At 40.0% G+C, this 25,033-nt stretch overlaps 2 protein-coding genes across 2 annotated transcripts; one reads left to right on the forward strand and one right to left on the reverse strand.

The window, feature by feature from the left end:
- Positions 1-9,735: 9,735 nt before the first annotated feature.
- K441DRAFT_679818 (GPI ethanolamine phosphate transferase 3) lies at positions 9,736-12,925 on the forward strand (the record flags this gene model as incomplete). Its single annotated transcript, XM_067651311.1, has 2 exons — positions 9,736-9,929; positions 9,988-12,925. 2 exons carry the CDS (start codon positions 9,736-9,738, stop codon positions 12,923-12,925), a joined length of 3,132 nt encoding a protein of 1,043 aa, XP_067500850.1.
- A 1,243-nt stretch (positions 12,926-14,168) lies between these two features.
- On the reverse strand, positions 14,169-16,799 carry K441DRAFT_575339 (para-aminobenzoate synthase; the record flags this gene model as incomplete). Its single annotated transcript, XM_067644158.1, has 2 exons — positions 14,169-15,157; positions 15,209-16,799. The coding sequence occupies 2 exons, from the start codon at positions 16,797-16,799 to the stop codon at positions 14,169-14,171; spliced, it is 2,580 nt and encodes an 859-aa protein (XP_067500851.1).
- Between the last annotated feature and the right edge of the window lie 8,234 nt (positions 16,800-25,033).

Consider the following 25,033-nt stretch of genomic DNA (forward strand, 5'->3'; position numbering starts at 1 on the left):
AAGCTTACTTCTTGCTTAAGCTTAGCTCTTGCCTTAGTCTAACTAGGCTTAGGTGTTCTTATCTTATCTTAAGAGTCTTAAATCTTACTTATCTTACTTTAAGAGTCTTATACCTATAGGAAACTCTATCCTAAGCTTATTCGTATATTTTTAAACTAAGCTACTACCCTACTCTATTAGTTTCTGTCTATTATAGGTTCTTAGGTATACCTTATCTTATCTTAAGAGTCTTAGTTATCTCTTATCTTACTTTAAGAATCTTAAGCCTTTAGCCTTTTGCCTTTATTGAGTGCTAAAGTGGTTTACTATCCTACTTCTTTTATGTCTTATAAAGCGATAAACATTATATCTAGTAGGGTCTTAATCCCGACTAATGTTCCCTATTCTATAGTGGAATTATCCTCTACCTCTTATATAACATTTTTAAGGTTTATATACTCCTAGTAAGCTACCTTTATTACCTTATTATTATAAAATGTTTCGCTTATATTAAATTTATCGTCTTTAATATCCGATCTACGAACTAGTTTATTAATTCCTCTATACTTTATAGAGTATAGCTCCTATAGCTAATAGCTTACGCTATACTTAGCGTCTTTATAAATTTAGTATATATTTGTAACGTGGCCCGCCTCCACGTCGCCATACGGCCAAAAAGACTGAGAGTGCTTGCGAACTTGTCGCAAGCGCGGCGGGACCTAATATATATACTCTTACAATTGCCCTCTCCTCTGCGCGCTCGTCCTCGAGCGCTCGCAGGGATTCCTGTGCGCCCGTTCGCGCCACAGGGATCAAACGCCAAGAGTATCACCATATTAGTTAGTCCCCAGTAACGTAAGCGATCGGACTCAGCCGACCCGCCTCATCGCACGGATGCGTGTTAGACTGTACCAGAGCGAAGTGACCGATGGGGATCGAACCCACGATACCTGGCCCCAGTAAGTTCGCAAGCACAATTGTAACGTGGCCCGCCTCCACGTCGCCATACGGCCAAAAAGACTGAGAGTGCTTGCGAACTTGTCGCAAGCGCGGCGGGACCTAATATATATACTCTTACAATATTATTATAACAGAACGTAAAACTTTTAATTAAACATTCTTTTATTCCTTATAGTACACTATTATCCCTTTATACATATATGTCTTCTACTAGTCTAGTTCCCTTTATTATATAGTAATTCTAACTATCTTTATAATCCCTTATAAAGTAACCTTATTTTCCGCAATTTATATAAGCTCTATCTTTAAACTATTAACTTTGCTATAGAGTCCGCCTAAATATCTTCTGCCACTAAGATCCCTAGTTTAGCCTTTATTTCTTAGTCCTATAATTACTAGATCCTTAACCTTTAAGTTTTTATAGTTTTTTACTCCATCTCTTATAGGCTTCTTTAGTACTACTTAGGTCCATTAACTCTGCGCCATACTATAGTTTTTAACTTAGCTTTAGTTATTATATATTTTACGCCTTATATAACTATAGAACTCTATTTTAACCTCTTTTAGCCTATTCCCTTTAGTAGATCTAATTGTTAATCTTAATCGCTTAATTTATTAGTTCCCTTAGGATATCCATATCTTCTATTAGAATAATTACGTCCTAAACTTTAGCCTTAAGTCCTTGCTTATACTATGCTATAAGCGCCTTATTATTCTACTTAACTTATATTGCTAGCGTCTAAAACTATATTATATACTTAATTGCTAAGGTTTATTGCGTTATATCTTAGAGTTTTCTTTCTACCGTAATTATCGCCTTTAGGTCTCTAAATATTTATATAAGTCGCTCTATAAATCCTTCCTAGCTTAAGAATATAAACCATACCTCTTAATTAGTGGTTATTATTCCATTTACCTATATTTCTATAAGGTAAGGTTTAAACCATTTAAGTGCTCTTCCTAATAGGAATAGCCCCGTATATACTATTCGATCTATAAGTATTAGTAGCTTTGCCCCTTCTTATATAACTTTAAAGTGCATTTATATAAGAAATCCTTTAAGCTTTAATCTCTCTCCTAAGTATCTTTTAATTAATAGTAGCTTAATCTTTACTACTCCTATCCTATTAACCCTTTCTTCTAGTACTGTATTATTTGTTATTAACTAGTTAACTATTTCTTATAGTTGTCTAACCGTTATAGGTTGTTATAAGTCAGTATCTGCTATACTAGTGTCGTTTCCTAATCTTAAAGTAGTTGCCGCCGTTAATGGCGTTATAGTGGCTACTTTTAGTGGTATATTATTTAACTTTTTATATTTAAAACTGTAACTAGGTAGTAATTATATAACGGAACTTTGTAGCAAGAACTACAATAGGCTTATTATTAGGCTAGGTGTATAGGTATTATAAATTAAAGTTAACAACGTAATAATAATTAGTAGAGTGGTTGCCTAATAGATTAACTCTAATTATATTCTAAGAATTACTATAAGGAAGGAACTATCTAGGTAGGGACTATGGTCCTTTAAATACACAACTATACTTCTATAAAATCCTTCTTATATATAATATACGTGTGCTCTATTTACTCTGTCTTAGATTATATAGATTATATAGATTATATAGATCACGTCATATAACCTTAGTTACTATTCTTTATTATATAGTTTTATCGGCTCTATTCTGGACCGTACTTTTATTAACTAACTAGCTTTTTCCGACTCTTCTCTAAGTAGTTATAATATTGTACTTAAAGCGTCCGTAATACTAGTTAAGCAATTATCTTTTTTATAAGACCTTTAATAGCCTAGCGTGTGCGTTACTTATACTTATAGTTAGCGTTATTAACCTTAAATTAGTTCTTAACTGCAGCAATTAACTAGTTAAAATGCTATTAAGTAGGACTGCTATTATTAGGTAGTAACTTCTTAACTAGGGCGTTAAGATTTATTTAGCGTATATATTTATCATATAACTTATACTTTTTATTAAAGAGGAAACGAGAGGGCTTTATTAGATTAATAATACTCTATAAGTTCGCTATTTTCTTAGCTAGCTCATCTAGCTCCTTTATATTAGTATTATTTAATAAAACACTAGTAATTTTATTAAGCTTCTTTTAAGCTTAGGTATTTAAGTTAAACTAGTCTTTAGCATTTATAGATATCTAATTATTTTAAGGTTTAGAAGGTGGCTTAGATTCAATTAGTATACTTTTAGCGGTTTTGTCTATACTAGATTTTAAGGCGTTCTGTAGTTATATCGCTAGCGTATTACTATTAGGTATAGCCGCCGGTCTTCTTTTTAAAGATATTATTTTATAAAAAAATTAAACCGGCTATCCTTTTAAGGAGATTAGTAAGGATTTAAATATAAAGTAAGAATATAGATAGGGAGTCCAATTAATAGAATAATAGGGTATATTATATAGATAGACAAATCCTTAAGGGAAAAGGAGGAGTCTATATACGAGGTAAGTAAGGGGTTTCTCTAGGTATATATAGTGTATATATCTTATAGACAAGTTACCCCTAGGTTGTCCCTAGGTCGCCTATACCTTATAGCTATATAACTATATACTTAGGTTTTACCTAATAGATAATTCGTTATTAAAGTATGAGGTAAGGATATAGATAGGGAGTCTAATAATAGAATAATGGGTATATTGTATAGATAGAGACGAATCCTTAAGGGAAAAGGAGGAGTCTGTGTGCGAGGTAGGAAGGGTTTTCCCTAGGTATGTGCTCTGCACGTACCTTACGGGCGAGTTAACCCTAGGTTACCCTAGGGTCGCTCGTACCTTATGGCTATATAACTATCTACTTAGGTTTTACCTAATAATGCCCCCCCCCTTTAAAAAGGGTCGTCCCCGATCCTTTATATGCTTAAGCCTTAATAAAACCCTATAAAAACCTTAGTAAGGAAAAAATTTAGAGGGGAAAGAGTGTCTTAATTTTATATATAGAGACAGGTAGTATATATGCGCGGCGCGAAGATATTAAGGAACTTCAACCGGCGGTTAAAGTTGTTTAATTGGTTAGATTTACCTTGCTAAGACTCCCCCACATTTAACTAAGCTAGTAGCAATTTTATATGCCCGGTATAGAAAATCCTAATTAGTCCATTTAATAGGTAGAGCTAGTAGAGCTTAATACCGTTACCTAAATTTAGTAGACTAGAAATATTCTAAAAGCTTACTTGCGTAGGTAGGTCGCTGGTACCTTGTGGGTTGGTTATAGGTTATTTATATACAGCTAGATTTATAGACGGTAAGGCTATATACCTATTAAATCCGCCGCTGACCCTACTTTAGCCTTGCGCTATACCGGTATAGCGTCATATATACTTTATAGGTAGGTTATAAATTATTTATATATAGCCAGATTAGGACGGTAAGGCTATATACCTATTAGACCCGCCGCTAACCCATACTTTAGCCTTATACATTATCTGCGTAGTATATATATGGAATAGTATATAAGTTATTAGTATAGGTTACTACTAGCGGGTTACTAGTAGGTTGTGGACCCCAGTTAAATAGACTTTAGTTATAAACAGGCCTATTTTCTAATATATAAACGATCTGCTTAGCTAGTATAGAGTAACGGATTAGGTCTAGGAAGGGTGCTTTCTAAATTAAGGCTATAGTTCTTACAGCAATTATTACTTATTCTTTAATCCCTTAGAACGTCCTCTGCTTCGCTTTAATACAGATTATATTTTAATAGCGGCGCTTACTTTTCGCCTGCGCTTTAGCTATAAGGCTAGGGTATCCCGCTTACAGTACTTATCTAATAGTTATTAACAATTCTTAAGTTCTATCTCGTATTTCTATTTATTATACTTATTTAGCCATCCTAGCTATTTAATAAGGTACTATAGTTATCTAGCACGATTCTAGTAGGTAATAATTGCTTCTACTTCCTAGCTGCCTTCCTTAAGCTCTTTTACTGCTAGGGGTTAAAACCTAGAGCGTAACCTATAAGGCTTTAGTAGGGAAATATAGAAGACTAGGTAAAGCTATGCTATAGTAGGTAGAAGCTCTAGCTTATATACTTACTGCCCTATATACTCTAGGATCTAAAACGGTCCTATAAACTTATAGTTAAGCTTTTTATAAGGGCGTTTTGTGCGGATATTCTTAGAGGAGAGTAGGACTTGTTTACTAACGGCGAAATGCTTGGCCAGATAGTAACGATTATAGTATTTTACTTAAAGCTGTTAGGCGTGCATTATTGACGCCGCCGCTACCTTATATGTGAGGCGCAGGCGTTATAGATGCGTCTCTGCAAGTTTAATATTTATTAACTTAAACCCCTTCCTACCTTACTGGGCGTCTTAGACGCCGTCTAGGACTACATCTAGGATGTTTAGCAGCTAGCTATAGGCGAGCTTAATAGGGGAACGCTTTATTATGGCATAGACCTTAGAGTTATAGATAAAGGCTACTTCTTTAAGTAGGGAGGCCTAATTAGACTGTTCCTAGTTTGTAAATATATATAGGTATACCTTAAGCTCCTAGTTCTGACGCTCTATCTAACTATCTATCTACGGGTAAAATGCGGTGCTAAGTTTACGTTAAACGCGGAGATAGTAGCATATAGTGCTTTAGTACTCGCTTATAAATATACTACCCCTATTAAGGATAATATTATTTAGAGGGTTTATTTATATAAAGACTCTAAATAAGAGTTTTGCGAGTTGTATAGCATTAATTATCTTATGCACTAGATAGTAACGTACTAGCTTTATAAAACGGTCTATAAGGATAAAAACGGAGTTATACTCTATACTATTAGGAGTTTTAGACTCTAGGAGATCTGTAATAAAATTAAATAAATAATGCCACTAGGCTTAGATGGGGGCCTAGAGAGGCTATAGCTTACTATAGAGTTTATAGCGGCGCGATTTGGAGCGTTAGCAAGTATTATAATTATTTAGGTATTTACGGAGGTCCTAAGTAAGGCCGTTCTAAGCGTACTTTCGTGCGATTACCTTAAAGGTACAGTTAAAACCATAGTGGCCGCCTATAGGATTATTATAATTCTGCTTAAGGATCTCCTATTATAATAGTGTGTAATTTAGCACCTAAACCTTATTATTTTGCCTTAAGAGTCCTTAATTATTAAGGGTATAGTCCTTATTACTGGCAGGAACTTATTTTTAGGTTAACTAATTATATATAGAGCGTATAAAGGCGTCCCTTTTTTATACTCCGCGAATAAAATTAACTAGTGACTTAGGGGGGTGTTTTATAAACGCCGTTTTGGCTAAAGTAGCTACTACTACCTCTTGCCGTAGCATAAGACTTTACGTAAAGTTAGTGCTAGAGAAGTAATATATAATATATAGGTAACTTATTAGGTTATTACGGGGGACCGTAACCTAGGCTAAGGGGTCTTCCCTAGGGTTAAGCGCTATTAGGTTAGTTAAAGTGGTTTTAAAGAGAATAGTAGGACGCTCTAATCCGCCGGCGCTAAGTTCGCGAGGGTTGCTTATATGCTACACGCATGCTACTTACTGGTTTAGTGTAGTAGCACTAGGGCCGCCTATAAGGCCCATAACCCGCAACTTTTGCTATAATATAGGCAGCATAGTATTAAGGATTGTCCTCTTACTATTATTTTTAAAGCCTTTAGTATAATCCGGGCGCCGGGATAGTATATTAGTAGGATTTATCTTACCTAGCTTATATTTAATCTTAAAATTAAACTTAGCTAGTTCTTTAGCGTACCAGGTCTAGCGAGTAAATAAGCTTTTAGTAGTTATAAAGTACTTAAGATTGTTATAATTATAGAGCACGCGTGTTATATACGCGGTATATTTAAGGTAATAGCGCCACGTCTTAAAGCATTGCACTATAGCGAGTAGTTCTTTATTATATGTATTATACTATACTTTTAGGCTAGTAAGCTTCTAACTATAATAAGCGATCAGGTGCTAGTGGAGTTAATCTCCCTACCTTAAAGGCTGCAGAAGTATACCGCTATAGGTATAGTTAGAAGCGTTAGTAATTACTATTAAGGGTAAATTAAGGTTAAAGTGATGAAGTAGAGGAGCCTATATAAACGCAGCGTATAGCTTATAAAACGCCTACTATGCGTTATTAAGCTAGGACCAGGGTTAATACCATTTAGTAGGCCCTTTTAACTTACGCTTCTTCTTCTTCTCCCTATCTAATATTAGGTCGCGATGTGCCTATATAAGGTATGCGTATAGGGGGTATATGGTATCTAAGTAGTTCCAGATAAATCGCCTATAGAAGTTAGTAAAGCTAAGGAAGATTTAGATATCCCTATAGAACTTAGGCTTAGGCCATTCCTTAATAGCTTTTACACGGTTAGGGTCTATTATAATACCCCTAGGGGTAATAATAAAGCCTAGGAACTTAACGTTCTTAGTGTAAAAGATGCATTTTAATAGTTTGGCGTATAGGCCCTAAGCGTGGAGCTGTCGTAGTACCTACTTAACGTGCTTAATATACTTATCCTTGTTATTTAAGTAGATAAAAATATTATCTAGGTAAACCACGTAGATGGTGTCTACTAGGGTTTCTAGAGCTTTATAAATGTAGCTCTGGAAAGTTATAGGGGCGTTAGTAAGACTAAAAGGCATTACTAGGTACTTGAAGTGCCCGTAGCGTGTCTTAAATGCGGTCTTTTATTCATCGCCCTTTTTGGGTTCTATTCCCTAAGCCTAAGTCTATAAAGCCTGTGCTGCGACCACGCTTTGTACGCGATAATTTGCTGCTGCTACTTACGCGATCTTCTACGAGCTTCGTGGTATTGAGCAATTGCTCTACACAGCGGATTTCGTTAAAGAGGTCTTTAGCGGTTCTTACCCGTTAGGTAAAGTTCTAGCGGAAAAGCTCTGCTTATAGGTAGGCTGGGAGATATAAGAACTAAAAGTCTACCTATTATTTAGGATTAATAAAAGGGGTATATAAGAAGAGGTCCTCTAAGCTATATATACGGGCTAGGAAGATATTAAACCTCTAGTTCTCCTTTATAATAGCTATATAGTACATTATAGCGTTATTAAAGCGTCTTACTATAGGGTTCCTAATTTAATCTTAGACTATAGTCTTAAATTCATCCTATAGTAAAGGACCCTTATTCTTAGTGCCTAACCAGCAATAAACTAGTTAGGTAATTATCTTCTCTTTTATAAAACCTTTAATAGCCTAGCGCGTGCGTTGCTTATAGTTGTAGTTAGCGTTATTAACCTTAAATCGGTTTTTAACTACGGCAATCTACCAGTTAAAATGCTATTAAGTAATACCGCTAATATTAGGTAGTAACTTCTTAACTAGGGCGTTAAGATTTATTTAGCGTATGTGTTTACTATATAACTTATACTCTTTACTAAAGAGGCGATAGGAGGGCTTTATTAAATTAATAATGCTTTATAAGTTGGCTATTTTCTTAGCTAGCTTATCTAGCTCCTTTATATTAGCGGTATTAGGTAGGACGCTAGTAACCTTACTAAGCTCTTATTAAGCCTAAGTATATAAATTAAACTAGTCTTTAGCGTTCGTAGATGTCTAATCATTTTAAGATTTAAAAAATGGCTTAGATACTACTGGTATGCTTTAGCAGTTTTGTCTATACTAGATCCTAAGGCGTTCTACGGTTATATTGCTAGCGTATTACCATTAGGTGCAGGTATCGGTTTTCTTTTTAGAGGTATTATAGAAAAATTAAACCGGCTATCCTCCTAAGGGGATTAGTAAGGATTTAAATGTGAGGTAAGAAGGTAAATAGGGAGTCTAATAATAGAATAATGGGTATATTGTATAGACAGAGACGAATCCTTAAGGGAAAAGGAGGAGTCTGTGTGCGAGGTAGGAAGGGTTTTTCCTAGGTACGTGCTCTGCACGTGCCTTACGGGCAAGTCACCCCTAGGTTACCCTAGGGTCGCCTATACCTTACGGCTATATAACTATCTACTTAGGTTTTACCTAATATAAAGTAAATATAATAGTATTTATTAAATAAACTCCTATACCTCTCTAAAGTAGAATATTACTAGCCTACCATAATAGGCAATAGGTTTAGCTTTACTACTATAGTTATATAAGGTTAAAGTATTATATTCGTTTATAGGATGCTATATTTAAAGTCTAAGTCTTCCTATAAAGGCGACTATATTAGTACTAGTAAATTATTAAAGGGTGTAAGATTAAACGTATTCTAGTAAGATAACTCTATTTATACCGCTAAAGAAATTACCTAGTAGGTTTAAATTAGCCTACTAAATTAGTTCTAATAAATAGTTAAAGAATATAGTATTAAATGTATTATAACTACGCTAAAGATTAAAAGGGCGTAGGGTTAGTCTAATTAAGTAACTATATGGGTCCTACTTTAAACAGATCTCTATATAGCTATAAGTATAGTTATAAGGGTTACTAAAGAATTACTAAAGGATTACTAAAGGACTATAAGGAGTCCCTAATAATATAAATAGGCTAGCTTAATAGTCTTTACTATCTAGTAAGTCCTCCTTTTAAGTAATAGTAACTAGGCATGTTTTTACTTCTAGTTATGATTTTCTATAGCTAACCTTAATATAAATAGTTAACTTAAACTAGCGCAGATTTGCGCGAGCCGCTGAGGGCAATTTTGCTCACCCAGATGCGGGGTGGAGGGTGCGCAGATTTGCTCGGCTAGGGTGCGCAAAAATGCGCAGGCGACTGAAGCTCCCTCCTGGTCAAATGTTTTATTTCACCAGTCGCGCTCGATTTTGACTGTAATACGCGCACTCATGTTTTCTCTTTGACAAAGTTCTCCCAATGGATGATGGCAAGTCTTTGCCGTCGTACGAGGGCCTGGCAGCCGCCTTTGCGAAGGCCAAAGCTGAAAAGGAGAAAGAGGAAGCTCAGGGACTGAGGAGCAGAACCGCAGACGCAAAGGCATCTAACAAGCAAGGAGAGCTTCGCTTCAAGGCTTCGCACGGCCTATTAATTGCCTTCTTCTCTTGGATTTTGTAAAACTTATGCCAGCTAATTGTGTATATTGAGTTACCTTTCGCTAATAAACTCCAGTCTACTGCATCTACTCGGCATCTATCTGTTTACAAGTGGTTTCCTGCTCACGAGGCTAGTATTAGAACAAAAATCCCAGTGTTCTATGCCCCCAGCCGCTCTCACGCATGCATACGAGCCTGGATCACCCGATAGGGGTTGCTGGCATCCTAAGTCTTTCGAGAAAGCTATTGTTATCATTGTCGACGCACTTCGTTACGATTTCACAGTCCCTTTTCAACCCGTAAACAGCAATGACAGGCCTCATCACTTCCACGAGTCCATCCCCATATTCTATGAGACAGCCATACAGCATCCAAATAACGCCTTCCTCCTACCTTTCATCGCAGATCCCCCGACAACTACCTTGCAGAGGCTGAAAGGTCTAACAACTGGAACCCTACCCACATTCATTGATGCTGGTTCCAATTTTGCCGGAACTGCTATAGATGAGGATAATCTGGTTGCTCAATTACGGGATGCCAGCAGGAGAATTGTACACCTAGGAGATGATACTTGGCAAGCCCTTTTTCCAGGCTACTTTGAACCGAATCTCACAAGAGCCTATGATTCTTTGAACGTTTGGGACTTACATACTGTGGACAATGGAGTCACCGAGCATATCTTTCCCTTATTACATCCGTCCAACACCAGTAGATGGGACGTAATATTTGGACATTATCTCGGAGTTGATCACGCCGGTCACAGATACGGACCGGATCACCCCGCAATGACAGCAAAGTTAAAACAAATGGACGAAGTCTTCCGTCAGATGATTGAGCTTCTCGACGAAACGACATTGCTTGTTGTTATGGGAGATCATGGAATGGATGCAAAAGGTGACCATGGTGGGGAGTCCGACGATGAAATTCAAGCAGCTCTATGGATGTATTCTAAGAGGAACTTTTTTGGTCGTACTTCGCCTACATATCAGAAACCCCCGAATACCGCAAAAGAAAGACCCGTAGCTCAAATTGATCTTGTTCCTACTCTGTCGCTCTTATTGGGCATGCCTATCCCATTCAACAATCTGGGCGCTCCTATTGAAGAGGCTTTTGTAGGTACAAGTGGGGGGGATTACGAGAATTTGGCGGCAGTAAATCGATTGGCGGCCGCTCAGATTTACCGTTACCAACATGAGTATGCTCTCGCTCGAGGATTGGACAACAACGCCAGATCAAGCTCGCTTTCTTTATGGGCAGCCGCTAGCGAGGCTTGGGATTTCATTGCACAAACTAAAAAGCCTTCTCAAAAGCACTGGCTGGAGGTCTTCTCATTGTTCTCGGCCTATCAAGTCGAAACTCTGAGCATTTGCCGCGCTTTGTGGGCCAGATTTGATATAACAAGCATGATCCATGGGATTGAAATTTTAGCCATTTCCCTTGTCATTCTTGTAGTGTACGCTCGCGGGCTGGAGGGAGACAGGACCGAACTAACACCCGTACTCCTTTTGAGGAGCATGATTGGCACAATTTTAGGTGCTTTAAGTGGTGCAATCCTAGGGTTCGGGATTCCCTCTTTTCCTCTAGAACACACCTTGGTCTTTTGCACAGCCGTAGGAGGCGGGGCAGGGATGTTTTCTGCGTTCTGGCACATTCGCCGGAGGCTCGTCTCTCCCCTACCGAAAACAATCTGGGGTTGGGTGAGCGTGATATTTACCATTTTTTTGTCCGCAGGGTTCGCCTCAAACTCTTTTACGATCTGGGAGGACGAAATTCTGCTGCATTTTCTGTGCACATTTGGTCTCCTTATGCTACTATCTTCCTTTCGGCAAACCAACCTCATCGATAAAGCACTCGGTTGCTACCACTCGATTCTGTTCATCGCCCTTACTCGCATTTCTTCTCTATCCCGCCTCTGTCGGGAAGAACAGATGCCCTTCTGCAAATCGACATACTATTCTTCAGCCACATCATCGACCTCAGCAATGTGGCAGTTGACAATTCCATTTCTCATGGCATTCACACTCCCGAATATCATTCGCTCTTACTACAAAGGGACACGTTCGTACCAAGGTTCTGCGGTTTTGTGGATTGATTTTGCTCTTCGGACTGGGTTGCTCTTGAGTGCTGCTTTCTGGACGATGGATGCCGCAGACGATGGTGATTGGTTCAAGGGACATGGCGGCACACTCAAGACTATCAAAATCATCGTGGCACAAATCGTCTTTGCCATAGCTCTTGCAGCTGGATACTCTACGTTTTCATGGGCCGCGCCTTTGCTCAGCATTGAGACGAAATCGAAATCGCGTGCCGAAGATGACGAGGATCCATCGCGGCAGGTAGTCTCCGAAGGCGGTAGCTCATCAATCACAATCCTAGGCTACGCCAATGTTCATGGTTCACGCTATGGCCTCTTGATCACTATGTGGCTCCTCGCCATTATCTTAGTTCAGAAGCCCATGGGCGGCGGGGCTATCGGTCTTCTTGGTTGGCAGATCTTCTCTCTGTTTGAAATTGTGGACACCAACAAGCTCTCTGATACACCAGTGGGTCCCGTGGTCCTTGGGTTGCTGGGTTCATTTCATTTCTTTAAAACCGGCCATCAAGCAACTCTTTCATCCATCCAATGGGAAAGCGCATTCATTCCACTCAGGTCGATCAAATATCCATGGTCACCTCTTCTTGTAGCGCTAAATACTTTTGGTGCACAAATCCTCTGTACTATTGCGGTCCCGGCAGTTGTCCTATGGAAGCAACCACCGAAAAAGAAGGGATTGCTTGGCGATGTTGCAAAAGCAATGGCAACGCATTTATTATTTTATGCTATCATCAACCTTGCCACAACGATGTGGGCCGGTTGGCTCAGACGTCATCTAATGCTCTATAGAATCTTCAGTCCAAGATTCATGGCCGGCGCCGTCGTACTGCTCATTGTCGATATTGTTGGGATTTTCATTGCGATTGGTGGGACGCGACTGAGCTTTCTAAGTGTTGCAGAAGTTTTTGGGTGGAGCTGAAGTCCCGTACGTCTTGGTGACCAGAAGAGCGTTCTTAGAACGTGACAGGCACTCAGTATTCTGTACGCTAGCATTTTGCATCGCACCGGCGTTCTTCCCTCCTGGGTATCTGCCAGATTTCCATTACAGCGTGACATTTCTTGGCTAGCCTCTGCATTCCTAACATCAAAAATTTCAGGTTGTAAGCATTGCTCAGATTATCCGTTAAACAAAAAGGGTGATATTCATTTTCTGGACAGTATTTGTGAGGCAGCACTTGCTGGGATAACGACTCCGAAATTACCTGACACTAAAAGTATGACAAGCCGCGCTCTTGATTCAGACTTAATGGGGCGTAGCCCATAACCTAGGACTTAGTAAATTTATCATTTGTAACTCTCTAACAAGAAGCACAATAACATCATTTGACGATTTCGCATTTCCTTATTTCAACTAGTTTTTTTACCTAAACGGTCTAATTTCATTAGCTTTACTATTAAAATTTAAACCAACCCAGCCTTTTATTCTTGCCTTTAACTTATCTAAAAATACTCCTCAGAGAGCCAGTGGATATTCACGGAGGAAACATCACCAAGGTACGTGAATTATTCTCTTTCTTATCTGAGTAGGTTTGCAATCAATAGCTGGTTCTCGAATAGCCTCTGCGATTGTCTGTGGACGATTTGAGTAAGCGTAGAAGTCCTCTGCAGATGTTTGATAGCGTCAATATTGTCTCTAAGGGCTACTGGCATTTTCCATATTCAATTCTACTGTATTTCTCGGCATAGCCTTTCCAAATTTCGCCTATGCTCGGTCCTAAATGCCATTGGAAATAAAGGAAGGGGTATAATTGTAGGAGAGGAGTCGAACAGGCCAACAATTTACCGGTTTTACGAGAGCAGTGACCACCGAATCTATCAGTTGATTCAATTCATTATGATAGAGACATGTATATATATCGATAGAAGCAGGTATCAAAATGTAGACTTGAAGTCAGAAAATGGACTGGGCAAGGCCCTCTAGCTCTATCGCGGAATGCCAAAGAAACTCAGGATTTCTATGCAGGCGCCTGTGGCTGTTGAATCCACACCAAGCGTATTGAAGTAATAAATATAAATGTTACGCTGAGTCCTGACCTAGGGATTAGAACAGCTGCTCAGCTGCCAGACTTCCTCGATTACAATCTCGTGCGTAATTAGTCTATTCCCACTTACCGCTTCAAATAGCAATTGTTTCCTCCCGAAACAACCGGACATAAAATAGGTCAGGGGGTAAATGTCCGCATCGTGCTCTCGAGTTTCACAATCATCTCTTCGTATTCCCCCTTTAGCGTACTTTGTGCTGTAATTGCTCCTCCAGCACCAATACGCCAAATCTCATACTCTTTCGTCAAACTGTCAGATAATTGGACGACCTCAACCTCATCTTCCCATCTGACCATTGTTCTAATGACGACAGAGAAATCCCCGCCTCCACCGACATCAAGGTATCCAAGCACACCCGCATAGATTCCACGAGGTTGGTTTCCTTCAATGTTTTGGAGAATCTCACACGATCGCTTTTTGGGTGCTCCAGTCATGGACCCCGGGGGGAGGGAGGCAGCGAAGACATCAATGCCAGACTTCCCTGGCTGCTTTTTCTGCGAAATGTAGTCCGGGGGTTCCTCCCACTCTTCAGGTGTCCGCGCCTTTTGAATTCCCGGTGGGCTGCCTTCGATTACTGAAACAAGCTGATAGACAGTCTCATACTCTTCGACCTCCATCAATTGCTTTACCTGGATATTCCCGGCACCATAGACGCCATGGAGCTGGTGTCGTACAAGGTCTACAATCATAAGATTTTCCGCTCGCTCCTTTGACGTACTAAGTATCATTTCTGCGTCTTCGCGGGTGACACCAGGGCCCTTTTTGACGGTGCCTTTGATCGGACGACACTGGCAACTCCCATTTCGATCCCAAGAGATGAATCTTTCAGGGCTACTACTCACTATTTGGAAGCCGTGCCCATCTTGACCCATACGGATATAGGCGCCAAACGGCGCAGAGTTAATGGTCATCAGCTTTCGGTACAGGCTCCACGGTATCATGGCTCGAGGGTGGCTTCGGGGAAGCCGAATGACGGTTTGATCAGTGAGACATAGCTCGTAAGAATCTCCAGCGGAGATCGACTCTTGACATGCAAGAATCTTTGCGCAATATTCCTCCCGGGAAGGAAAGTTTTGTGTAGTTTGGTCTAGGTAGCGTTGGAGGTATTCTTGAGCAACAGCCATCCGGGTGTAGGTTCCATCTTCGGTAATGAGCATACTATCTAACTCCGGAACTTGAATAGCTGAGATCCTGAGATCCCATGCTAGCTCTGTTTTCGTCTCAGATTGCACGGCTTCGCTAATTAATTTGATGGTTGTTTCCACCCATTCCATATCTTTACCACGAATGCTTTGCACATATATCTTTTTGAGGATATGGTCAAACACAACGCTTCGAGTAATATACGCGAAGCAAATGTCGGGCCTATTCATATCTGTCTTAACGGAGTATGGTTCGATGTTAATAGAGTCTAAGCCAGCTTCGTAGGATACAAATCCCATCAGGCCTCCCCAAAAAGGTGCGAAGGGAGGGCCTGGAGGACCGTGCAAAGGCTTGAGATGCTCCATTAGTGCCTTTAAATAGGTCCATATGTCGTCTACCTGAATCTCAAGGTAAACCTCGTCATTACCCGTCCGCAGTTGGAGCGTATGGGTGCTGACATAATAACACAGGCGAAGTGTTTCTTTAGGGACGAAAAGCCCAATGATGCTGTATCTACCTGTGCTAGCCGCAGAGGGCTTTAAATCATCATTTAAACCAGATTCCAAGACGGCAGCTTCAGTAGCGGGGATGCCAAGAACTTGACAAGCTTCTGCGACTCTTAGTCGTCCGCTACCACATGTCATTACATTGACAACATCTGGTGGCAGTTTTGGAAGACGAGTAGAATCTCCATACGCCATTAATCGAGCAAGATCTGCCGGCTTTTGTGCTCCAGCATGTTTGAATGAGATGCCGTTTAGATGAATTGGTATATCTTGAAAAGGCGTTTTGAGCGCCTCCTGAGATAGATTTCTCGTAAGAGGGTAGCTTGGCATTTCTGTAATAACTGTCGAAAGGGGGAAGTTCTCCCTGCGTGCCAGTAGTTCTTTACGAATCCAGATTTGCGCTTTGGTCCACCAATTCCATATGATCTTGGCGCCTTCGGCGTTCGTGCATATTGATTCCGGGTGATACTGAATGCCCCAGAAAGGCTTTTCTATATGCCTAACCGCCATGAGCACTGCACCGTTCTGGGAATTGTCAAAATCCCAGGCCAGAGGTTCTAATTGCGGACAAGAACGAGTTGCTCTCCAAAGCTCATCCGGGTAAGACACAGCTCGCCGCGTTTGGATTGAATGTCCAATATTGGCATGAAGAGAATGGTATTGAGTTGCTCGCACTTCTCCCATACCCTTGAAGATAGAGTTTGCTCTGTGAAGGACCTCGGATATTATGCCATGGCGCGGCTCTGAAAGACGCTCGATTTTTGCGCCGAAATGCATTGCCAAACTTTGGAAACCAAGACAAATTCCAAGAACAGGAAGCAGATCCTCGTCTTTGAGGCGCCAAAGCTCTCCTATGAGGCCTTCGTCCTTCCTGTTCGTAACGGATCCTGGACCAGGGCCTGCGATGACCGCGTCAAAGCCTTTGAGTAGACCTAAGAAGCCTTCCTGGCCACCATCCACATATTTTTGGTCATCGATTCGTATGGTGACCACTTCGGCGCCGAGAGACTCCTGTACCAGCGCGACAATGTTGTTCGCGAATGAGTCATATGCATCAATGAATAGTATGCGTCCTGGCCTTGTTGTGAGCGCTGGAGCCATTGGCAGATTTAAAAAGAAGATATGAGAGGGAATGAGATAAACACAGATACGGTTGTTGGCGATTCCCTAGATCTCCGGTTATCCGGTAAATCCAAACTGATAGACGGAAAAATGGAGTACTTGAAGTTCGAGCACTGACTGATCAAGGACAAGAATCGATCCAGTAGTCGAATATTAGCTTAAATGAGCTGTGGGTAAAAAGAAATCAACTAAGAAGAAATATCAGAAGACGAAAGGAATCCTGCCTAGAGGGTAACAAAGAGAAGGCAACGTGCTAGGGATTGGATAGTGGAAAATAGAGTGATAATCGCAACCGGGGGGTCTATCTGGAAGAGCGTAGTTTCTGCTCTAAACAGTCCTGGTCGAGTTTTGGGTTTTGGGATTTGGTTGGGAAGGTAAGGGGTCATAATTTTTGAGCTTGAAAACTACCCTCGAGGCTCGCAGGGCTTAGACCGTTAAACTAAATGCGGCATGGTTCGAAAAACTTTAATGACAACACCAAGCCACATGAACTTTTCCTTTTGCCAGGCTTGCATTCTTGACGTACTGGGTGACTTTGAACACTATTTAGGTATGGGTTGTCTGAAGAGAGAGTGAAGTTTATTGCACTATTACACACGTGATAGGAATGTCTGTCATTGCCAGCACGGGACATCGGACGTGGATATATCATCCAATAAACGTCTTATTTTTCTGTGAGCAATCCCCTCCACATGAAAATCTCGGCCTCAGCAATGCTATCGAGCTTGTTGCGGATTTTAAAGGAAAACGTGAGCACTGAGTAGAGGCTAGGCAGAACGTGACTAGTTGCGGTCCCAGTCATCAACCAATTTGTCCCTCAACACAAACCCAAGAAAGTTTTGTTCATCGGTGCTTACGCAACGACCTTCAACTATAGTACTGCTCTATTATTAGTTAACAATTAATTCCATATACGCTGACTGCTACTTCAAGCATAGGCCATATCTACGCAATGTAAATATGACTCTTTCCGCCTCCATAACTTCCACCATCTTCTGCCTTCTCACTACTTTACTCACGGCCTCGAATCCCAGGCCTAGCAAATGGTGTCCTCCATGCTATTAAGATCCGCACGATTAGCGCTGGTACTAAACTATAAGACATGCCTAATAGATAGAAGTACTGTTGCAAGAAAATATATCACAGATCCCACGAAGCAGGATAATCCTGCCGTAGCGGTTTTATTTCTGCTAAGAAAGACATACCATATCTAACATGGCTTCTACAGAGATTGATTCCGCAGCTTTAACCATAGACTCTATTCGCAATTTCTACATATACCAAGCTGCTTTATTATCTTCCACATTTTATAGACCAAGTTTCTCCCATATAGTTGTCTTAGCATGCTTAGACCACATGGGACGCCGGATAAATCTGGCCCAATGGCACTAAACCAGTTTAGGCCATCTGTCCCTGTGTGGTCTGAGACACTTTAGCCAACGTTTGTAAAGCACGTCGCGATATCCGCATGGCTGATATTACGGATATTCACTTCTTATTCTTACGATAAGTTTAGGCAGCTTGAAAAATCCATTAATTATATACTAGGCTCCGGCGAATCAAATGGTCTACGTAAGAAGTCTCCCCGCCTTCCCGTTCTTAACATTAATTTTAAAATAGCCGTAACGCGGTTTGCTAAAGTGAATAATCAGCAATATCCGCACCAACAACGCGTTAATCTCAACTACCTACTCTCCATCTATTATATCTATAATCCAATAATTAAAACCCATTAAGATCTATCTATTACAACGTGTTTAAGTCCTCCCTGCCTTTATCCAACCCTCTATTCTCCCTCTGCTGCTTTTAAGCGCTATCTATTAATGCCTCTATTAAAGCGAATAAGGCAAAGAGGTTGTAAACCATAAGCCAGTTAAGCAGATTAACAAGCTGGCAGTACGCAATAGGCTAGGGATTATATTGAAATGGATCCCTAGTGGTCTCCACGGCTATATAGCCTGCGGAGGGAGCTACCCTAGCTTATAAGCAGCTCTTATAAACTTTAAATAAGTAAGCTAGATGAAGCTATTGCGGAGATATATCCGTACCGCGGTTATACGGAGCAGCTCAAGGCCCTAAGGGTGCTAATATTTAAGCGGCGAGATCTTATGCTTATAGCAAAGACGTCTTTTAGTAAGAGTATGATAATATAAGCACTACTATGTCTTGTACCTAATGCAGTTATTATTATTGTTCTTCCACTTAACGCGATTAGGTTAGAGTAAGTAAAAAAGATTGCAAAGCTACCTTATGTTCAACCTATTTATATATAGGAGAAAATAATATCCGCCGAGCTGATTAAGGATATCCGCACGGGCAGCTATATATATATCCTTATCTCCCTAAAGCTTTTAGTTAGTGACAAGCTGCATAAGGTTCTGATAGACCCGATATTTCGTTCCCATGTTACCCTTGTAGTGGTTAATAAAGTACACCTACTTACTAATTAGGGAGAGACCTTCCGTATAACGTACACACAACTCTTTAAAGTACGTTTAGTCTTAGTTAATAAGCCTTGGTTTGTATATACTATAATACTAGACCTATTTACGTTTTAGACTGTATGCAAGCTAGCTGGGTTTAAACCTAATATATAAGTTATTAAAACCCTAATTAATCGGCCGGAGCTAAAGATTATACGGAGGGTTATGACCGCGCTAGAGAAGAAGGACTTTTAAGCTCTTTACTTTACTATTGCTGCTGCTCCAGTGTATTCGCATACTGCTAGTAATAGTAACTAAAAAGAAGGCGAGTAATTAAGAAGCCGCTTAATATCCGCATAGTAGACATACCACTAATAGTTTAATTAACTTTAGCTAATTCTAAAGACGATTATCTTCTTTAATTCTAAGGAGTGGATAGCTACCTGTTGTAATACTATTCGCAGCTAGTTAATCTATCGCGGCTATAATGCTACTATTGCTAGAGAAGCGGTGCAGAGCTACCACGTAACGCTTGCGGATATTAATAAAGACCGCTTATACGCCGAATACGCGCGCCTAATATCTCGAATTTAAATTTTCGTTGTATTAGATACAGTAGCACACGGTATAGATGTCCCAGATATCTACCGTTTAATCTAATATGGAATGCCTCGCCACAAATCCTGTAATATGCTAGTATAGCGGTTTGGCCGGGTAGGCCAAGGAGAAGGCCTCTTAGGTAAAGCAATCTTTATGGTTAAGAGCCGCTGGCGGGGTCCTTGCGATAAATTAGGTGGTTCTAAGCATACACAACCTTAGTGTATAGGCGATCTTCGCGCAAGCGCGCTGCGCAATGATATCCGCGGGTAATAAAATGTAGAGACTGCGGATATTACGGGCGATGCTTTATCTATAGCGTTAGTTAGTACTAAGCAGTTAGTAGATACAAGAAGCGGGCGTAGGTTAAGCCCTAGTGGTTTTATAGTACGCCTACCTAAAGAGCTTATTATACCGACCCTACGCCTAAAGAAGCGGTTGACTAATGCGCAGTTGCGTAGTAAACTGCCGTTTACCCTATGGCGGCTAGTTAATAAGGATTAGGTATGCTTACGAGCAATATAACTTACACACTATAGAGACCCACAGTCTACTGTTAGTAAAGACTTATATTATAGTAACTGTAACCTAGCAATATTTATGGATTGCGAGTACGATATCCGCACTAGCTATAGTGCGGATATTGCGAAAACCCGCCGGGAGCCTATATTAAGCAATATACAGAAGTGGTTTACGTAATAGGCGGAGGCTAGGTATTAGGATACATTATAGACGCCTATAGTTAATTATATTATACCGGATAAGCAGCTTTGTCGCCTTTATAATATAGGGTAGGTTCTAGATGCGGCATCATTAAGGTAAGCAATGCCTAAGTAGGATCCTAATATCCTCGGTAAGGAGCTTCCGTCCCTTATTAAGCTTTTAGCAGATAAGGAACAAAAGTAGAAACAGAAAGAAATAGGGCAACTCTTAGGTTCTTCTAGGTTAATTATGCAGATGTTAGAGCGGTTTTCCCAAGCGTTAGAGCAGCACGCTGCTGCGGATAAGCGCTTATTATAGGCTCTTATACGGGCTTTGTAGGTTTTAGATAGGAGATTTGAAATATTAGCGCCGTGGCAATTAGCGCCTTACTGTGGCGCTGATATATTATAGGCTAGTTAACAGTTAGCTATAGACCTCTTGCTAATAACTTAGGAAGAGGATGTACCTATGCCTTCGCTAACTCTTAGGTCTCCAGCTCCTACTCCTCTATTATTACCCTTATACTAGCCGTCAGATATATCTATACCGCTAGCAACCCGCTAGTTGGATACGTCTTTATTAGTACCGTAAAGGCGGTCGGCGCGATTAAACAGAGGTAAACGTATGTAAAGAGTACTATAGGAAATTAACGGCAACGCTAATTAGTATATAGCGGGCTAATATTAGGCGAGGTTAGTTGATATTAGGCGGGGTTAGCTAATACTAGGTGAGTTTACCTTATATCCGCCAAGCGGATATTACAACCATAATAGCTGATATTTATTAGAATGACACCCCCCCTTCCCCTTATACTCTATACCCCTAGTAAGCGCGGCCTAGGAACTAAATAGATTAATTAATTAATAATATCAATTACTTAGGAATATGTACTAGTGCTACTAACTATAGCGGATATTGAACGGTTGTAGTAATAGCTTATAGCTAATATCTTATATTACTCATCGAGCAACTTATACGTAGGTTAAAGCTAGGTTTAAGTAAAGTTGGTAGGGAGTACAAAGCCATCTAGCTCATTATTATCGTTATGGAGATTAAGCTTATTAAACACGGCGGAAAGATTACTGCCTAGCTGTAAATTAAACTTGTTAAGGGCAGATTGATTAAGTTGTTTAATACCTAGTTATAGTAAAGGCGGCGCTTCTATCTTTGCTTGTCGTGCCTAACGGCGGATAATAGAACCTTTGGCAATCGCATTAGCAAGCGATTAAATATCCGCTGTAGGAGATTTAACAGTATGTTGAGTAGACATCCGTTTACCGAATATGATCTTAAACTTTGCACGTAGTGGCCCTGTATAATTAGTTATATAAATGCTCCAGCGGAAGAGTAAGTCTAGGTTAAATGTCGAATTGCCACGAGTGTGCATAAGCTGCTTTAGCTCCCTATTAAGTAGCTCGTTGTCGAGATCTATTAGGTAGTGACTATCCTATTCGCCGCGGATATTTACTAGACTATTTACTAGAATAGCTTACTAAAGCTTAGGGGAATAAGCATCTGTTAAAGTTAACTGGAAGAAACGTAATATCTCTGGTAGATAGTTCTTGTTTTGACCACCTATGAAATAGATATAAATATAGGGGAGCACGCGGCTGAGTAGGCCAATATCCGCAAGCTTAATAGCGTGCTTAAGGACCTTATACGTCTCTACCAGTTGTAAAAAGCGAACGTGCGTTAGAAACTCTGCATTAGTAGGCTTAGAAAGTGTTTGTAAGGATGCAGCACTGCTAGCCTACTTAAGGTGACCCTTTTACCGTAGTTCCGTAGGCTGGCTGGTATAGTTAGCCGCCTAAGAGACTTCCTAACCGAAAACCGCTATGCGGATATCCTTGACCACTGCTAATAGATATTACGGAGATAGGCTTTTAAGGTACCGCTTAATATCTATAGGCGACTTAGTGTTATAAGACTCCTTAATCTAAGTATGGAGCAACGCTACAATACGAGCGTTAAAGCTATAGAGAATTAGCTCCTCTATATAATAAAACGGCGCGCGCTCGGCTGGGATATTTCTTTGACCTAGGTGGTTTATATAGGTGTACAGCGTAGAGTACTCTTAGGCTAATTGCTTGCCACTATAGTAATACCGTATAACCATATATAGGTAGTTTAGCTTTAGGTGCTAAAGAGCTGGAATAGGCAGAGCCCAACGCAGGCTATTATAGGCGGATATTAACTTAGTACGTTCTCCCTAACATAACCGAATAAGCTTTACGGTCTTTTAATTACTATAGATTAGAAATAGTCGCTCCTTAAATGCTTTATCAGTGCGTTATAGATTTATTTAATAGAGAAAAATATCGTTTAGTATCTTATAGGTTTTAGATATAGAAGCCTCTCTAGTTATAATAGGTCCTAGGTTAAACCTAGACGTCCGCGCAGCGGGTATTACATTAATAGAAGGCATACATGGATGTTTAAACCGTGGGTTTTTGCTAAGTAATATATTAAGGCCTGGGTACGCCTCTATAATAGCTTTATAGATTAAAGCTGTTAAGATCTGCTTTTATATTTCGTCTTATAAATTACCTAGAGCCTCTGCAATATCCAAGAACTTAATTGGAATATCCGCACGAAGCATGCTCTGTTAAAGCCTATTATTAGGTATACTTATACTAAAGACAAGCTTGCCAGTTATGCGCGAATAGAACGTCCTAGTATCCCCAAGTGTTTAATGCTGAACTCGTTAGAGGTAGTCGAAGTTATTATAGATAATAATAGTATTAGAAGCTGCACCTATTAAGCGGATTTTTACCTATATATAGGTTAGTATATACCTATACCGCGGAGATTATAGGCTAAACCTTAATTCCTGGGCTATCCGCTCCTTCTACTGGTTTAAAGTGGTATAACCATTAATTAATCTAAGCCTATGGAGCACAGAAAGCACGTGGCGCTTAACGCCGTTAGCTTGGAGATATATCCTTAGTAGCCATGGGATACAGTTTATAGAGTTTTGTAAAAGGCCAAATATAAGCATAGAAGCTATTAGAACCGCACGGCCTTTATACGGAGAATATTTGCGTTAACCCTCTTAATATGCTATAATTACATACTCTAGTGTAGGTGCGTAAGTCTTTACGGCTTAATAGTACTGCCTAAGGTTAAGCTGCTTAATATCCGCATATTAGTTAAAGCTGCCAAATAGTGACTCTTTCTCCCTTAGCTCTTTAAGCTTTCCCTAGATAGTAAGAGTAATACTAGCACCCACTATACCGCGCTTCTCTATCTCTTTAGTATAGATATCTAGGATATTAGCATCCTCTAGGAGTTTATTAAGGAGCTCTCTTACTCTTTTTTTCTTTAGTGCCTTATATAAACCTTTAGCCATTATAATCCATTTAAGCGCTAGGTCTCCTATAGATATCCGCCATGGCCTAAAATAGTTAATAATTACCCAGACCTTCTCTGCAGCGGATATCTTCTTAGCGGATATTACGGATATTACAGGTATTTTATTAACTCTTACTTCTTTATCCTCTTAGGGATCTATATAGTTTGGCAGTAGTGAGTAGGCTATTAAGGACCGCTATTAAGCTGCGGATAGCGATGGGGGAAACAATAGGGGAAACGATAGGGGAGATAATGGGGGTGGGATAAGACGGCTAATGCCCTTGGGCACTATATCCGCTATATCTCTTAATCCTCTAGCGGTATTAGTTAATAGAGAGGGTAGTTTATTATTAAAAGCTTAAAAAGACTGGCTCCTGCTAGACGAAATAGAGGGGTTTCTTTAACGCCTTTTAGATGCGCCCATAGCTGGTAGTTAGTTCTGGAAAATCCATTAATTAGAGAGCTGATTAAGGTAATTCTAATGCAGGTATTAACAGGATAATAGACGTGGCGGTTACTTACATTAATTTCGTTAAAGTTAATGGTTTGCCTTATATAAACAGACCGGCTCAGCTTCCAAAAGCTTGCTAAAGTGGCTTAGACTAAGAAATAGATGGATTAATTAAATAGGTTAGCTTGCGGATATTCGATTATCCGCGCAGTGGATATTTATCTATTTCTTAGTCTAAGTATACTGAGTTAACCTATACAGGTGTTTTTAAATAAGTTACGTGGCTCTAATATCACGATTTATAGCGTATTTACACCTTAAAGTGGCATAAAGTCTGTTTAAAGCGCTCGGACCTTATTCTCCGGAGCTCAGCGTATTAATTTCTAAAATTATAATAAGTAATACAGCTGGCCGCCTGTAGTTATATAGTCGCGCTTTCATTCCTTCGCGTTATTGTCTAAGTATAAAATACTCCTTTAGCAGCCTCCCAGTGTATACTTCATATCCATTGTGGGGGTGGCATATAAGTACAGTATCCCTTAACGCGTTAGGGCACCCAGAGGAGAAGGCCCGTACGCGAACACCAAGTTGACGTGTTAAGGGATAGATGTTTGTTGTTAACTCCTAAAGTCATTGGACCGCCGGGCCTTGGCAAACCAGTTTAGCTTTGCCTCGAGGTTCCCGTTGCC

Source organism: Cenococcum geophilum (genome assembly GCF_001692895.1).
Source record: "Cenococcum geophilum 1.58 unplaced genomic scaffold K441scaffold_40, whole genome shotgun sequence".
NCBI classification, from domain to species: domain Eukaryota; kingdom Fungi; phylum Ascomycota; class Dothideomycetes; order Gloniales; family Gloniaceae; genus Cenococcum; species Cenococcum geophilum.